This window comes from Polypterus senegalus, chromosome 5 (genome assembly GCF_016835505.1).
Source record: "Polypterus senegalus isolate Bchr_013 chromosome 5, ASM1683550v1, whole genome shotgun sequence".
Lineage (NCBI taxonomy): Eukaryota > Metazoa > Chordata > Cladistia > Polypteriformes > Polypteridae > Polypterus > Polypterus senegalus.
In genome coordinates, this window is record NC_053158.1 from 208,478,701 (window position 1) to 208,494,939 (window position 16,239).

At 45.7% G+C, this 16,239-nt stretch overlaps 1 protein-coding gene across 8 annotated transcripts in view; it reads left to right on the plus strand.

Annotated features, from left to right (window-relative positions):
- The window catches only part of prkag2a (protein kinase, AMP-activated, gamma 2 non-catalytic subunit a), a 90,253-nt gene that overhangs the window by 54,137 nt on the left and 19,877 nt on the right, over window positions 1–16,239 (plus strand). For all 8 annotated transcript variants that reach the window (XM_039754072.1, XM_039754070.1, XM_039754073.1 and 5 more), the window contains 2 exons: window positions 10,109–10,218; window positions 10,660–10,741. In XM_039754072.1, the coding sequence (XP_039610006.1) occupies window positions 10,109–10,218; window positions 10,660–10,741 (192 nt within the window). The remainder of the gene's footprint in view (window positions 1–10,108; window positions 10,219–10,659; window positions 10,742–16,239) is intronic.

A 16,239-nucleotide genomic window follows, 5' to 3' on the forward strand; every position in this document is an offset into this window, starting at 1 on the left:
GCAGAGTTCAGGCTGATGTGAAGAAAATGATTGTTGGTTTATAATGTGTAATCATTTGTGCTTCTGTAAACTCCTATATTTGACTAAAATAGAGCGTCGCCTGGGCCGTGTGCTAAGGTGCGCCCGCTGTCCTGCTGACCCCAGTCTGTCGGTTGGTTTCTCTGCTCTTCAGCCTTCTTTCTGTGCTCTGCCTGCTGGAAGTCGAAGGGAGAGCTGGCCTGCCGCTCGCTCTCCAGTAGATCTGTTGAAGTTCTATACGGGGCAGTGCCCAGTATCTGGCAGTCGTGGGTAGCTGCTGTGTAGACGTTCACATTGGCAGCAGTAGTCTTGATTTTTATTTTCATAATTTGCACCAGTGTGTGTCTTTTTTTTAGTTTTGTATTCTTAAATCATTTTTAAATTGTAACTCTTTGTCAAGCAGCTGTTGTGTCAGATGAGAGATGATTGAGACTCGGTGGCACGTCTGCTAGTATGGGGAGCACATGTGTTCATGTCTGTGCCGTTTTTACAATCACTTCTTCTCACTTTCTTCACTACACTGCCCTCACTTGAACAAAGTTTCAAATGACAAAAACATTTTCACGTTTTGGATGTTGGTACCCATAAGCGCAATGCTACTTAGCCAAGGGAGGGTGCCCGCTTCTGTACATCCCTTTTTTTGGCAGGGGAGGTATGGGGGGGCTTACTGACACAACTCTCCTAGAAGGTAAAGTGCTTATTAAACCTGCGCCCCTCTTGTGACTCCTCTGTCAACTGGTAGACAGACGGTTTGTTGGGCTTATTTAGGCCTAAGCTTGTTTTTGGTCTTTTATTAGCTGTTCTTTACTTGTAGTTCTGTTAGGGTGCCAGTATGTGTCGCGTAGCAGACTGCTATTCCTGCCTCACATACTGCAGTGCTAAAATGCATGCATGGATGGATAAATGGCCTTATATATAAAATGTCACTCATGATTTGCAATGTGGCCTTTTAGTACTTCTGTCCGTATAGATAAAGCCGTTCATCACCCAAGCTTATGTGAAAGCGAGCCTGGCAGTGGGATCCTGGGTTGTAACTTCTGTCTGCACAGCACTGTGGCCACCAATAAAAGTGGCATTCATGACTGTAATGCGTTTGGTTTGCCCAGTGATCTCCTGAAGGCTGTTTGGCATTGGGCTTGCCCGGCGCTTACTGATCCTAGTGTCCCCCCAGAAGGACCTTGTTACGTCTGCTTTGTTTCTGTCCTGTCGTCTCCATCCTCCTGATCTGCTGGGTGTTGCTTATCTGAGCTAAGGCTTTTCTCCTTTGTGGCGTCTCTCCGGTAATAAATGAAAATCTTAAAACTGGCCAATATCTGCCTTTACTTGTCCACCTTTTTCAGTCTTCTCCTCTGACGATCCCTCTGAATCCGTCACCATTTAGCACAGAGCCACTTACTCTGGGTTCTTAATTTGGTGCCCTCATCGTGATGCCCACAAACACGAGGCCTGCCTCCCATATGTTTAGTGCGTAATGATTAATTGGGATTTGTGTTTGCCGTCTGTTCCGTCTTGAGTGGTCTTATAAATGTTTGTTGGCTTTTAGGGGTCGTCAGTGGTCTGTCGCTCTGCTTTTTGAACATACGTGCGTGCGCGCGCCTCTTTTGACGTATCATTGAGTTCTCGTCGTCTTGCTGTATTTACTAATTTGGGGTTTTTGGAAGTAATTGGTTCAACATCTCCGTTGATCTGCTAGTCTTCCTTCAGGTAAAGAGTGGTGAACCCTGCACCTCAGGACATCTTGTTGAGCACGTTCTGCCACAAAGGATTGTGGGTGATCTGGGGGGGATGCGAAGTTGAACCAGAGACCCTGATACTGAAGCTTTCGCAGAACACCTGGAGGGTCACTGGAACAACTCGCCTGTTCACGGAGGGTGGACAGGATGGCACGCGGTGAACAGCTTGAGCTCTCCTCATCTGCGGTGCCTCCGGTACAAAACCAGGTCCGTCATTTAGAAAGTTTCTTAAGGGGCTCACAGATGATAGACAGCCTGGCTGTTTGTGTCCTTGATGCTGCCATTCTGGGCTGAACACCACTAGGATGTCGTCGCTATGCAGGTGAGGACTGATTTATGATTGTGGCATGCATGACTACCTTGAACATTTGTGATTCAAAATGTATTTCAGAAAGCGGTCAACATTGTGCTGCTTGCCATAGTTAATAACGATTGCTAACACCCCATAACACCCCATAAGGCTTTAACAAGACGGGCTCATCAACGTGAATGCAGCAGGCGCAGACGGCTACATATCATCTTCCATGTCAGAAATACGGAGGCTTCAGAAATGAAGATGGCAGCAGAAACATGGCTACGTCATCGTGCTGGTGCTTCTAGAAAAAGGAAAGATGTAATGCATTCATTACAGCAGGGGTGGCCAACTCTGACGCTGGGGGGCCGCGGACGGTGGCTGCAGGATTTCCTTCCGGTCGCCTCCCTCATCAGTGACCAGTTTCTGCTGTCCACTGCCTTTGTTATTTCATTTCAAAGTCCTTTTTTCCCTTAAGTGGCAGCCAAATAAAAACTTGACCTCAAACTCCAGTCTTGTTAATTTAGCTCACTCTATCATTCCATGGCTTGTTGCAGCTCTCGTTATGCCACAGCAGAAAGCACCATCAAAATGTCTTGTGGACCTGAGCAGATCAACGTTGCCGAGACCTTCACCTTTCTTTCTTTTCACAAACCCAGGTTAGCCGGTCATGCATTATAGTGACTGTAACAAACTCTTGGATAGACACTCGTCTTCCCTCATTTCACACTCTGCCGTGCTGCTCCTCCTTCACTGGTTGTGCTAATCGGTGAGAGAATTTCCTTTAAAAAGCTGGTGACCAGCAAACTGGACATTCTAAAGTAAAGGTCAAGTCTTAGACGTTAACGTATCGGCGTGGCATTTTTATGTGCCTAGTTCCTCTGGTTTCTGGCTTTGTTCATATATTGTCAACTGCTAGGCCGCTTTTGTTTATATATTTATTGTCATTTCTCCATCCCAGGATGCTCTGCTCGGGCACATCATCCTGTTGTACCAGTTAAACTGAATGAGAACTGCTGAATCCACACGTCAATAGAGTTGTTTAGCTGTGGACCTCCTGTGGCAGTAGGGTTAGGGTTTGCACACAGATCTGTCTTGAAAATGTGCTGTTCAGAGAGTCTCCTGGACTTCAACGTTGCTTTAGTGGTTAAACTGCGTAGGTAGGTAGGTAGGGATGGAAAGAAAGAGAGAGCTTAATTTTGCTAATAAAGACTAAAATGCACGAGTGTACGACTTCAATTATGAAAGATCACAGAGGAAATCTCCTTAAATTAGCTACTTGAACTGCATGTGTGTTTTAACCAGCTAATCTTTAAGTGCTCTCAAGTTAAACATCGCGCCTCCTAGCCCGATTACACTAGCACGAGTTGATACACGTCATACATTTCTGTCGCGCAGTCTTCCCATTTGAAACTTTGTTAACGTGATACACGTGCAGACCGACCTCTCTCTGGTTGATCCAGCAGCAGGACCCTGGCTTCGTCTCGCTGAGATAATGTATTCTTTCAAATGTGTAGATAACTCTGTGAGACAACGCCTCAAGTTAATATCTGGCCGAGTATGCCGCACAGCTTCTGGCCCAGGCTTTGGCCTTGCCACGTCTGTATTACTGCCACTCGCTACTAGCAGGAGGATCTGTATGTGCCATCAAGCCACTGCAGATGAATCAAAATGCTGCAGCCCGTGTCTTATTCAGCTAGCCCGGAGTGTCGCTTCCCTCCTGAGGTCGCTGCATTGGCTCGCTGTGGCAGCACACTTTTTAAGTTCAAATCCTTAGTGCCAGTCGACAGAGTAGTCGGTGGGAGATACTGCTGGTCCTCTGCTCCTTCTCAGCCACTCACATCTGGTGATGCCATTGCTGTGTGGTGTCAAATCTCCGTCCAGACGCTTCTCGTATGCAGCTCCTAGTTGGTGGACTGAGCGGCCCACTTCGGTCAGACCTCTGACTCCCTCCTTCAAGGTGTGTGTGTGTGTGTGTTAATCCCAGTGGGGAAATTTTGTCTCTTCAGAGTCTGCCAATGTACAGCACCTCTGGAGCAATTTTCAGGTTAAGGGCCTTCCTTGCTCAAGGGCCCAGTGGAGTAGGATCCCTTCTGGCAGTGACAGGGTTTGAACCGGCATCCCTCCTTCTCTTGTGTCACCAGTCGTCCTGTGCTTGTTCAGAATCGTCCTATACTTCTGTGGCTTGATTATGTTGACATCCTTTGAGTCACTTTGGATAAAAGCATCTGCTAAGCAAACAAATATAAAAAATAACCAAAATATTTAAACACTGTAGCAGCCCATGGATTGCACTGAAGATGTGCAGGGGTGAATGCCTGATCAAGTTTTGGGAATTGTTCACACTACAGAATACAAGGCTGGGAAGTTTTATGCAGAAGGAGACTGAATTTCAAAGTGAATAATAATAATAATTGTTTGCGTATATATATTGCACTTTTCTCACTACTCAAAGCGCTCGGCAATTGCCGGTTAAGGGCCCAGCAGAGCAGAGTCCTGTTGGCATTTACAAGATTCGAACCTGCAACCTTCCGATTGCCAGTGCAGATCCCTAGCCTCGGAGCCACCATTCCGCCTAATAATTGTCGGCCCCATGCAAGAGATGAGGATGTTCTTTGGTGAACTGCAGGAAAGAAATGCGACGATGGGAAGTGCGCTCTGAGATTGTAGCCATGCTACACGATGGGGAACAGCACAACTGTAGTTTGCATTCGCTATTTAATGAGTTCTCATCCCATGGCCTGTGGCAGTGGGGGAAAGTGACAAGGGATGTTTGGCTTCACAACACATAGACGGGCGAGTTGTCCTTCTTTAATAAACCGGAGTGTTGTCGGTCTTTGTTTGAGTGCCAGTTTATACTTTACGCTCGCCATGCGTACGCACATGCATCATGGCTGCCACACGTTCCCAGTGTTAATTTGACGCATCCTCAGAAGTGAATACAACGTGTGCTTGAGCTGCAGAACCAGCAAAAAATCAGGAGGGCGCGCTGTGTTCAAGTTGGAACGTGACGTCGCTCTCCTCCTGTGACAGCAAGCCGCTGCGCAGATGGATCAATGCGTGTGCTTCAGTGTTTGATGTGATGAAGCAACTCGTCAAACCTTAAATGCTGACATACAGACGTATTCCTGGAACTCTTCTTCATCTGTTTGTCACATAGGCAATACAAGCTTCGCATGTGCTCCATGGTAATGATGCACTTTCACAACAGCATCCGAATGTAAGGAAGCGTATTTGAACCGTAGAGTAAAAATAATTGGGGACAGGGTGACGATTAAAGGCCACTCTAATAACAAAATCAACTACGACGTTCAAGTAGAATGTCCTCTTAAAACTTAGCCTGTTGTTAATCGCTATGTGCCTCTGGCAGCCCAGAACAGCAGCCGGCAGTGATTGCCACGCACAACACATTACATTTATGATATTCCAGCTCTCTGGACGTTTAGAATCCTTCAATTTCTACCTGATATCCCTTTCATGATGAAATATGTTAATGCATGTATGTTACATTTTACAGATCAATTGTTAACTTCATTTAAATAATACTCTTAATTACATTACACGTGGGGTTGGCAGAGTGGCAGCACTGCTGCCTTTCAGGGAGTCCTGCCTGGAGTTTGCTTGTTCTCCTGGTGGGCTTCCGCAGTGTGCTCCGGGATTTGGTGACGCTAACGTGACGCTAGTGTATGCGTGCGCTTGTATTCACCTTGCGATGGGCTGATGCCCCGTCCAGGGACTGTTTCTGCCGTGCACCTGATAATTGATGGACGTCCATCGTTTTCAGAGATATTGTGATAAGGTGTCCTGGGAATTTAATGGATGTTTCGGACAATTTGCAACACAGCAAAGCCGAGCATTGTTTTCTGACCGCAATATCTCTCACTGCCACCTGTGGAATCTTCCAGATTTACGTAAAGTACGTGCGCAAGTATAAACCGTATGCCACTCATGTAGCAGAAGCGTCCGTAGATGGGCGATTCGTGTCACGTGAAGTATAAACCCGGCCTTAGTCTTTACATCTTGGAATTCATTACGGTGTATTTAACATGAGTTAACACTTTTTACATGTTAATTGTTTAAACGTACAGTCGACCCTCGATATACGACTGGCCTAACACGCGAACAACTTGGTTTTACGACCAACATCTTGAGTTACGACCCGAATGCGGTCACGTGTATCCGCTTGTGCGATTGTAAACAAACAGCCGAGAGCGTTCATATGTGTGTTTGTGGACGTCATTTTGGTCAGTGCAGTGATTTATATCCTTTATTTTGATAATTGCTGTCAAAATGGCCCCAAAGATGCTAAGGAAGGAAGAGAAGGTAACGAAGCTAGAGAAAGTGATCGCAATCGAAACGAAGAAGGAAATTGTGCGTTCGTGTGAGCGATCTCGCTAATATGTACAGCATGTTGAAATCCACCATCTCCTGATGTTCTAATGGAAGGGGGCTCTCCTTCCAAACCATAACCACCTTCCATTTCATTCTCCTCCTCCTCCTCCTCCTCCATTCCTGCCAGCCAAAGATGTCAACTTAAGTGGCGAGTACAGCATGAAGTTGTTGTTTCTGGTAGGCTGGGCACTTTTTATAACTTTTTGGTTAGTACATTAGAAAAGGGGGCGGCAGGGTGGCGCAGTAGGTAGCGCTGCTGCCTCGCAGTTAGGAGGCCCATCTGGGTTCACTTCCTGGGTCCTCCCAGTGTGGAGTTTGCATGTCCTCCCCATGTCTGCGTGGTTTCCTCCCACAGTCCAAAGACATGCAGGTTAGGTGCCTTGGCGATTCTAAATTGGCCCGTGTGTGTGTGTCCTGCGGTGGGTTGGCACTCTGCCTGGGATTGGTTCCTGCCTTGTGCCCTGTCTGTGTTGGCTGGGATTGGCTCCAGCAGACCCCCATGACCCTGTAGTTAGGATATAGCAGGTTGGATAATGGATGGATGGACATTAGCAAAGGTGATTGTGTTTTTGGTAAATTATACAAGCCTTTATTATGAAAAGGTTAAGTAAGTGCTGCTGTGGGAGGTTTGGAATGCATTGTGGGTATTTCCATTATTTCTTATGAGGAAAAATAGACTTCTAACCAACTTGAGTTACGACGAGCCCTCGCGAACGAATTGAGTTTGTAAGTCAAGGGTCCACAGTACTTGCAATGGAAGTATTTCTTACAATCATAGAAGCAGTAAAATGTCTTGTTGCTGTTGAATTCATGGCCCTCTAATTGGTGATAGGCGGCTGTCTTAGTTATTTATGCTGAGCACTCATGTCTTCCCTTCCATACATTTACTTATCCACTAAGCTAATGTTTTAGTCCCGGGGTGTTTTCAAGACCGCTCTGTGCCAAGACTCTGCACTTGGCACCTGCAGCCACAGCCTCCTGAGTGATGTCCCGGGGTCTGCAGCCAGACGCTTGTCCAGCATGTGCTGTTGGTGGACTGAGGCCTGATGTTCTTCTAGTTTCCTTTTCTAGATCTGCGAGTTTTATGTGATTTTTTTTTTTTTTCCTTCCCCACAAGTGGCTTCACTCTGCTGTGGTTCTCTTCGACCGTCCAGCCACTGCTGAAATAGCACGATCTGCTGAGACCGAGGAGAATCTGGGGGTCAAGAACGTCTTGTCCTTTTGGTATCTCGTGTCCGTCTCGATTGCGTTCCCTTCCCAGATCCTTTCTAGTCCAGCTACCATTCTCTGTATGTGTGCACCAGTTGGGTGTCATTTTGTTTTTGCCTTAAAAGCAGCTCACGGCAGTTGAACGAGGGTTTTTGTTTGTGCTCCAGCCTCATTCCTGCTGTTCACTCACCTGCTCGTTACCAGCCTGCTCCGGTGCCAACCAGCAGTTTGCCCTTAAATGAATAATGCAAATGTCTCCACTTCAGCCCTGAAGGTTCCTGCGACGGGAGCGGCCATTAAATGTTAAGCGAGTAAAGTTAAAAGCTGTTCTTTGGCATCTTTCTTACGTCTTCACCTTTCCCTGCGTGCTGCTGCTTTGTCTCATCTGCTCTTGCTGTGCGGCCTCACAGTCACGACTTCCATTAGTCATACAAAGGCAGAGGCTGCGTTTTGATGTGTGAAGTGCTTCTTGCCAGGCTGCAGATCTACTTCACTTCGCTAGTGGCACATTTGAGGGCATCCGACCTACCGAGATGTTCGGGCGCTGCAGCTTCTGCCGTTTGACTGTCGTCGTCCGTTTCTGCTCATGCCCTGCCCCCCTGACCCCTCTGCTTGTTCTCTGTTGTTCAGCACTCTTAGTGAAACACTGCAAATAAAGTGGGTTCGACTTCGGCATCTGTACCTACTTTGGGCTTTGCTGTCAGATGGCTCCACTCATAAAGGAGGTGGTGCTGCGATTGTGCCATCACTGGTCCACAGAGCCTACTGGCTTAGAGATCGAACCGCAGCATCATTTACTGAGCCTGGTGAGCCTTTGCTATTGGAGGGCTCAGAATGGAGCTTTGGATGTGCAATTAAGTAGATGAACCATCGCTACCACCTTTCCCCTTTAAAGGGGATTAGAGCTTGTGTTTGCTGTGCCAGTTGCCCCCTCTGCATCGTGTAAATATCAAACAAAATGAAATCTCTGGCCTTAGTTGGAGGTATCCATAAGAGGGGCCACCTTTTAAACAGTCATTTTGTCCGTCTGGCTAACGGGATGAGCAGCAGTCCTCCATGTAGGTGTCTCCTCGTATGACCTGCAGAGCTGGCTTTGGAGGGGATTCCTGACGACCACAGTTGAGCTGGCTGGCACCGTAGAAGAGGCATGACGTGTAGTACTGCCCTTGTTCATGTTCTCTCATTCTGTAGAGAGTTCTGCCAAGGGCATGTGGCACTCGTGTGGGGATTTCAATATGTGCACCACCCTCTCTGAAGAGGCGACTCCAAAATCCCTCATGAAAATTTAGTAGTCCCTCCCGTGGAAGACTGTCTGCCAGCCCTGCTCCTTACCCGTTGACAAGGTGTCCTTATTCTGGGTTTTGGCACAGGCTTTATCCAAGGTGGCAAAGGGGTCTTCCTCTTCATACTCTGTGTGCTTTCTGCTGGCATTCCTGCAACCCACTCCGGGAGTCACTAGGGCGGACTGAGCCGGTGGTCTTTTTACTGATCTCTCATTCGGGAGTCGCAGTCCCTGCTTAACCACAATGCCACGTGGCCTAAGCAGGGTGCCAAAGCTTTACTTCAGGTTGTGGGTTCAAATCCCGACCCTGACGCAGTGTGACCCTGAGCAAGTCGCTTCAGATGCCTGTGCTTGAATTGGAAATGAAAAGCAACGGAACCATTTGTAAGTCGCCTTGGATGGGTAGCCCTGTGGCCAAGTGCGGGTGAAGTGGACCTCACATGAGCAGTATGCCAAGAGGATTGAACGGGTGGCCATGTCAGTCCTACTACTTGCATGGCGTGGGTAGCACTTTACCGCTGTAGGACGTTTCTTCACTGCTGCTAGGTAAGCAAGTGTGTTATGAGCTTTAAAGGACAGCAACATCGGAAATGATTTCTGTGTGAGCGGCCCCTCGCCTGTGACGTGGTGGGGTGCCTTACCGATTGGAGCCACGTTTATTCTCGCCTCTGTCTATAGCACACCACTTGTGCCCGTTAGACACTCCGTTTTGTATGGGTCCCTCTGTTTCTGTGCCCTCGTTAGTCGCAACTTACTTGGCAAGTCCATGTGGGAATCAGATGACAGGCTGAAAGTTGTCAGTTTCATTCTTTGAACACTGATAGCTGCGTGCTTTCTATCTGGCGCAAGACTGGCAGCGTGTCTGATGTGTCCCTGGTGAGCCGGAGTGTCCGTGGCGAAGTGTAGGGAGGGCAGCTGCTCGCAGCCGTTTGCACTTCAAGGCACTTGAACAAGTCGCCAGTATTCACCTTCCCATAAAAGGCTTCAGAGGTCGCAGCAGACTTGGCACATCTGAGACCCAACCTTCCATTTAGGGGAAAGTGAGAGAGCCCCTTGAACTCTCGACTTTGACAAACTGTTGGTGGTCCTGCTTGACGGAGTGGGAAGTGTCTTGTCTGTCTGTCTGTCTGTCTGTCTGGAACCCCAATTCTGAAGAGCTTCCTTTCTCTCCTTCTCATGCAGTGGCCGAGGAATCGGAGAGTGACATTTATATGCGCTTCATGAAGTCCCACAAGTGTTATGACATTGTCCCCACGAGCTCCAAGCTTGTGGTCTTTGACACTACGCTTCAGGTGAGTATTGCTGCTTTGTGGTTGCTCATAGTGTGCTTTGCTGGGTTTTTGACTTTGGCAAATTGGGGTCAGGAGTGCTCGGTGCCCTTACTCTGTGAAGACTCAAATCAATTGATTTGAAAGATGAACTTCAGTTTTTCCCAAAATGTTTGTTTGTTCCTTTTAAACAATTTTTGTGCAGCTATCTGGAGGGAGCATATTGTGAAGGCCGACAGGCTTGCAGGCCAGATATGACTGTGACGCAGCGCATCTTCAAGTATTGATGGCAGACGAGCACTGGGCAAAGTCCGTGGTGTGGCTCTGTTCTGTAGGCCACCTCCTGGGGGACAGTTGTTGTGTTTTTGAGCACACGCGCGCACACACACACACACACACACACACATCATGTCTAACTCTTGCTTCAGTACCTGCTCTCTCACTGATATCCTTTGCTTCCATTAGGTTAAGAAGGCTTTCTTTGCCTTGGTGGCCAATGGTGTGCGGGCTGCTCCACTCTGGGAAACAAAAAAGCAGAGCTTTGTAGGTGAGTGCGGTTTGCTAGCTACGTATTACGATATTTTGTTCCAATGGAAGTTTTACATGAGTTTGGGGACCCAGTAATAGGACTTGCTAGAGCCCCTGAAGCCTGGCGCCCATACATCTTATTTGTACCACCACAGAGGTGTAAGTGTGTGGGACAGGCATTTATAATGCAGGTTCACTAATACCAGCACCAGACACCAGTGTGCGGAGTTTTATTAAAATGGCAGAGTGATGGTAGATTTCCTGCAGCTGAAGCAAGAAAAGGAGACCGCAATTTCTTTTCAGTTCATATCAGAGTTACCATTTGTTAACTAATATTATTATTATTTATTCTAGGTAACAGTTCAGCGACTTAACATGCAGTGTTATGATGGGTTGGATTGACGTGTGTAGACTGGCCGTGTAACTTCATTGAAGGATTTAGAAAGCATGAAAGGCCATCCTCGAATTCTGAATTGATCTCAACTTCTACACATACGAAATGCATTCATTAATATCCCTTCCTATAACTGACAAATAGTATAATACCTGATCAATTTGATGAAAATGACGACCATTTGAACCTGGTGTCAGTGCCACATGACGTGGTGAACCCCGTTATTCAGAATACTTTCATTTAGAGCAGCTCTTTAATGCTACTTTTGTAAGTGGAAATTTCAACTCTGAATTCCTGTGAGCGCTGACTTTGTTTTGCTCTCCGCGCATCTCACCTTGGAAATGAAGTTGGCAGTCGCTGGCACCCAAAGGTAGCCCGAGAATATCTTCTTCCGCTTAGTTTCCTAGGACTTTCAGACGTATGCTGTATGTGCATTCGCTTCTTTAATCACAAGTGTGCCCACCGCGCAGCCTTCAGAAAGTGGTGCTGTGACGCCTGCTCTCCCTGTTAACTGCATTAAGAAGTGTCGGCATGCGGGTCCACCTTGTGCTTGAGGAGTTGAGTCCCTTGTGAAAGAATGAACGGGCATATGCAGCAGTCCATAAGCAATGAACAGATGGCTGGAAAGTTGTCTCCGGTGTACACGCGTCACATCCAGAGGAGTGAAGTCTGTTTTCTGACAAGAGCTAAAAGTTTAGCAGCTGATTCTCAAAGCAAGCACAAAAACTCCATTCTGAACTTGCAGTGTAACATTTGCATAAAATGGCCGCTTTAAATTTCAATTTTTGGCTTCTCAGAGTAACCATGATTTCAGAGTCCAAGTTAAAGAATGCTGGAGTATGAACTGAAAAGCTCGGCACTCGAAACCGTGAACTGAAATTTGAGTCCTGCACCAATTTATGGCGATTCTTCCTCGTGGCCAAGGGCCATAAGAAAACCAATGGGCTAATGTTCTAGAAGTTGCCAAAAGCAGCCACGGTAATCCATTTTCCATTATTGTTTAACAGGGTCCTGTATGTTTTCAGACTCTTTTATGGCTTGTGTTGATTGGCGCTGTTCTGCTTGGCTAATTGCTGTGTATTGGGCCCACACTGCCTTCCTTACACTGGCCTTTCTCAGCCTTTATGGTCCTTCCTTCATTGACGTAATTTCAAATCTCCCCCTTGTTGAAATGATGCCCATTGCTTTGGCGTTCCAGGCGTGCAGCTTAGTAATATTTGAAAATAAAAACCTGGCATATAAAATGAGGGTCTTGGGACATTTCTGATTTGTGAGAGTGGAGCTCACAAGACTTTGTATGCAGTTAGTCACACACAGTCTCCGGTTAACGTCTCTTAGCCTCCGGTTAACGTCTCTTAGTCTCCAGTTAACGTCTTTTAGCCTTCAGTTAACATTTGCCTAAAACTGTGCTAATGCCTCTTGTAGGTTGCTCTTTGTTGGTCGTCTTATGGTTCATAAATGAACGCACGTAATCACCATACTTAAATGATTAGCAGCTGGCATATGATGCTTTGGCAGGACTGAAGCAGCCTTCATGTGACAGCACACCACCTGTGAACTCTTCTCACATGATTACATTCCTTAAGCTGAGCTGCAGGAAGCTAAATGTAGACATTTGAACCTTCCAGGCCAAGTTTAAACTTCAAATTGTAAACCATTTGACGATCTTCTTAAATCTACTTTACACATGTCGGCTTTGGCTGAAGGAAACTGGAATTCCTCGGATAACCCCACTTGGATATATCGGCCTGGCACTGTGGAAATGTAGAGGGCAGCTGACACACTGGGCACTGCTGCTGTACGCCGTTAGGTGAGACTGAGTCTTAGTTTGTGAAACCTACAAAAAACTATCGACTTTGCTGTGACTGACAAGTCTTTCCACCAATCCCAACTCTTCTTTCCATTCAGCTGTTTCACCAGCTCTTTATATAGTCAGCGATTTACTATCCGCTTCCTTGCAATGCAGACACGCCTGCCATTTTATACCTGACCCAATAGTTAAATATGCGGAAAAACGCTCCATTAGGTTGGGATGTAGCTTTGTGTGGCTGGCAAGTCTACATGTCATGATTTAAGCAAATGTCTCGAAATGAGCAGAGGAGAGCCCGCTGGTACCTGAGCGGTAATTGCGTTAAAGCTGAAGTCTGTCCCCTGAGCCTGCACTATTGGACTGGAGCTGGGCCTTAGTAGTGTGCCTGCTCATCTCTCTCACACACACACACACTACTGGCGTAAGACCCGCGCAGTCACAGGCACAAGCTGCAAACTGCACACGGGAGTCTAAAAACTCCTATTGGCACGTTGCTGGTAGAGGTTGGCATGGGACTTCTGTCATCTTGTTTCATCTTGCACTGGTGTGTAGCCTCGCTGTCATTTTCTAGTGGTGTGGCCTGCTTTTCCACTTCAGTTCTGTTTTCCTGACTCTTCATTCTGTGTGATTAATAAAAAAGAACATTGGATAATTGTGCTAATTTTAGTTTAGAGTTCTTCATTTATTTTCATATTGCAGCTCTGTTGCCTATTTTTTTTTTTTTTGTCCATTCATATTTAATATGTTGAAAGCACATAGCAAAACAAGATGAAAACCGAGTATATTGGCTAAGGCAGCTGCAGAGCTGAAGGCCTCAAAACAAAAGTCCATGGCAAGAGTGACTGGATTGGACTGGCGGTCAGCGGGTCTACTAGCTCCCTGATATGAACCAGATGAAGGAAGGGGATTGTAAATTTGAGGGCGCTGCTTGACCACCACTAGTAGAGTTTGCTGACCCACCCTGCCATGTGTTCAACTGCAGAGATAAAGCCTCCCGAGGACCTGTGAGAACCTCCTCTTTTGAATTAGAATTAGAATTAGAACAATCTAGACGAGAACAGGCCATTCAGCCCAACAAAGCTCGCCAGTCCTATCCACTTGCTTCCTCCAAGAAAACATCAAGTCGAGTTTTGAAAGTCCCTAACGTCTTACTGTCTACCACACTACTTGGTAGCTTATTCCAAGTGTCTATCGTTCTTTGTGTAAAGAAAAACTTCCTAATGTTTGTGTGAAATTTACCCTTAACAAGTTTCCAACTGTGACCCTGTGTTCTTGATGAGCTCATTTTAAAATACAAGTCTCCATCCACTGTACTAATTCCCTTCATAATTTTAAACACTTCAATCATGTCACCTCTTAATCTTCTTTTGCTTAAACTGTAAAGGCTCAGCTCTTTTAATCTTTCCTCATAATTCAACCCCTGTAGACCTGGAATCAGCCTAGTCGCTCTTCTCTGGACCTTTTCTAGTGCTGCTATGTCCTTTTTGTAGCCTGGAGACCAAAACTGCACACAGTACTCAAGATGAGGCCTCACCAGTGCATTATAAAGGTTGAGCATAACCTCCTTGGACTTGTACTCCACATCGGCTATATAACCTAACATTCTGTTAGCCTTCTTAATGGCTTCTGAACACTGTTTGGAAGTTGATAGCTTGGAGTCCACTATGACTCCTAAATCCTTCTCATAAGGTGTACTCTCGATTTTCCGACCGCCCATTGTGTATTCAAACCTAATATTTTTACTTCCTATGTGTAATACTTTACATTTACTGACATTAAATTTCATCTGCCACAAATCTGCCCAAGCCTGTATGCTATCCAAGTCCTTCTGTAATGATATAACGGATTCCAAATTATCTGCTAATCCACCTATCTTGGTATCATCTGCAAACTTAACCAGCTTGTTACTTATATTCCTATCTAAATCATTTATATATATATAAAAATAGCAGCGCCCTAGCACTGACCCCTGTGGAACACCACTCTTAACATCGGCCAGTTCTGATGAGGTTCCTCGCACCATCACCCTCTGCTTCCTGTGTCTGAGCCAATTCTGCACCCATCTAAAAACATCACCCTGAACTCCCACTTCTTTTAACTTGATGCCCAACCTCTCATGTGGCACCTTATCAAATGCTTTCTGAAAGTCCAGATAAATAATATCATAAGCTCCACTTTGATCGTATCCTTTTGTTGCCTCCTCATAGAATTCCAACATGTTAGTAAAACACGACCTCCCTCTTCTGAACCCATGCTGACTGTTCAGAATAACTCCTGTCCTTGTCATGTGTTGCTCAATCTTATCCTTAATAATTCCTTCCATTAATTTTCCTGTGATGCTTGTTAAGCTTACTGGCCTATAGTTGCTTGGATCTGCCCTGTCACCCTTTTTATATAATGGGATGATATTTGCCATTTTCCAGTCCTTTGGAATCTCTCCAGTGCACAGTGACTTCCTAAAAATATGTGTCAAGGGTTTATATATGTACTCACTAGCCTCCTTAAGAACACGAGGATAAATATTATCTGGGCCTGGTGATTTGTTTGATTTCATCTTATTTAATCTGAGCAGCACTTCTCCTCTACAATTTCCAAATCCCTCAGTACCTCCTTAGTAGTTGTGTTTACCTCTGGCAGGTTATCCACTTGCTCACTTGTAAACACCTCAGAAAAATGTAAGTTTAGGGCATCTGCTATTTCATTGTCTGTATCTTTTAATTCCCCTTTACTATTCCTGATGAACTTGACCTCCTCCTTGACTGTTCTTTTACTACTAAAATACTGAAAGAATCTCTTGGGGTCTTCTTTCGCCTTATCTGCTTATTCCTCTCCAACTGTCTTTTAGCCTCTCTGATATCCTTCTTAATGGTTGCCCTCATGTTCTCATACGCGCTACGGTTCTCTTTGCAGTCATTAGTCTTATATGCCTTATACAGCAGTTTTTTCCTTTGCAACTTCTTTTTAAATCTTTATTAATCCATCGTGGAGATTTTTTTAGTTTCCTATTACTTCCAAATTTAGGTATGTATCTGTCCTGCATTACATGTAAAACATTTTTAAACCTGTTCCACTGCTCCTCGACTGTCTCCACATTTAAAAGCTTATCCCAGTCTATCCTACTTAGACTTTGTCGCATCTGCTCAAAATTAGCCCTACTAAAGTTCAACATAATAATTTTAGTCTTTGCATCTGTACTCTTACAAAATACTGAGAATTGTATGACATTATGGTCACGTGACCCTAGTGGTTCAATCACCTCTACACCCTCAATTCTATCCTGATTATTACAGAATACTAAATCCAGATAGGCTTC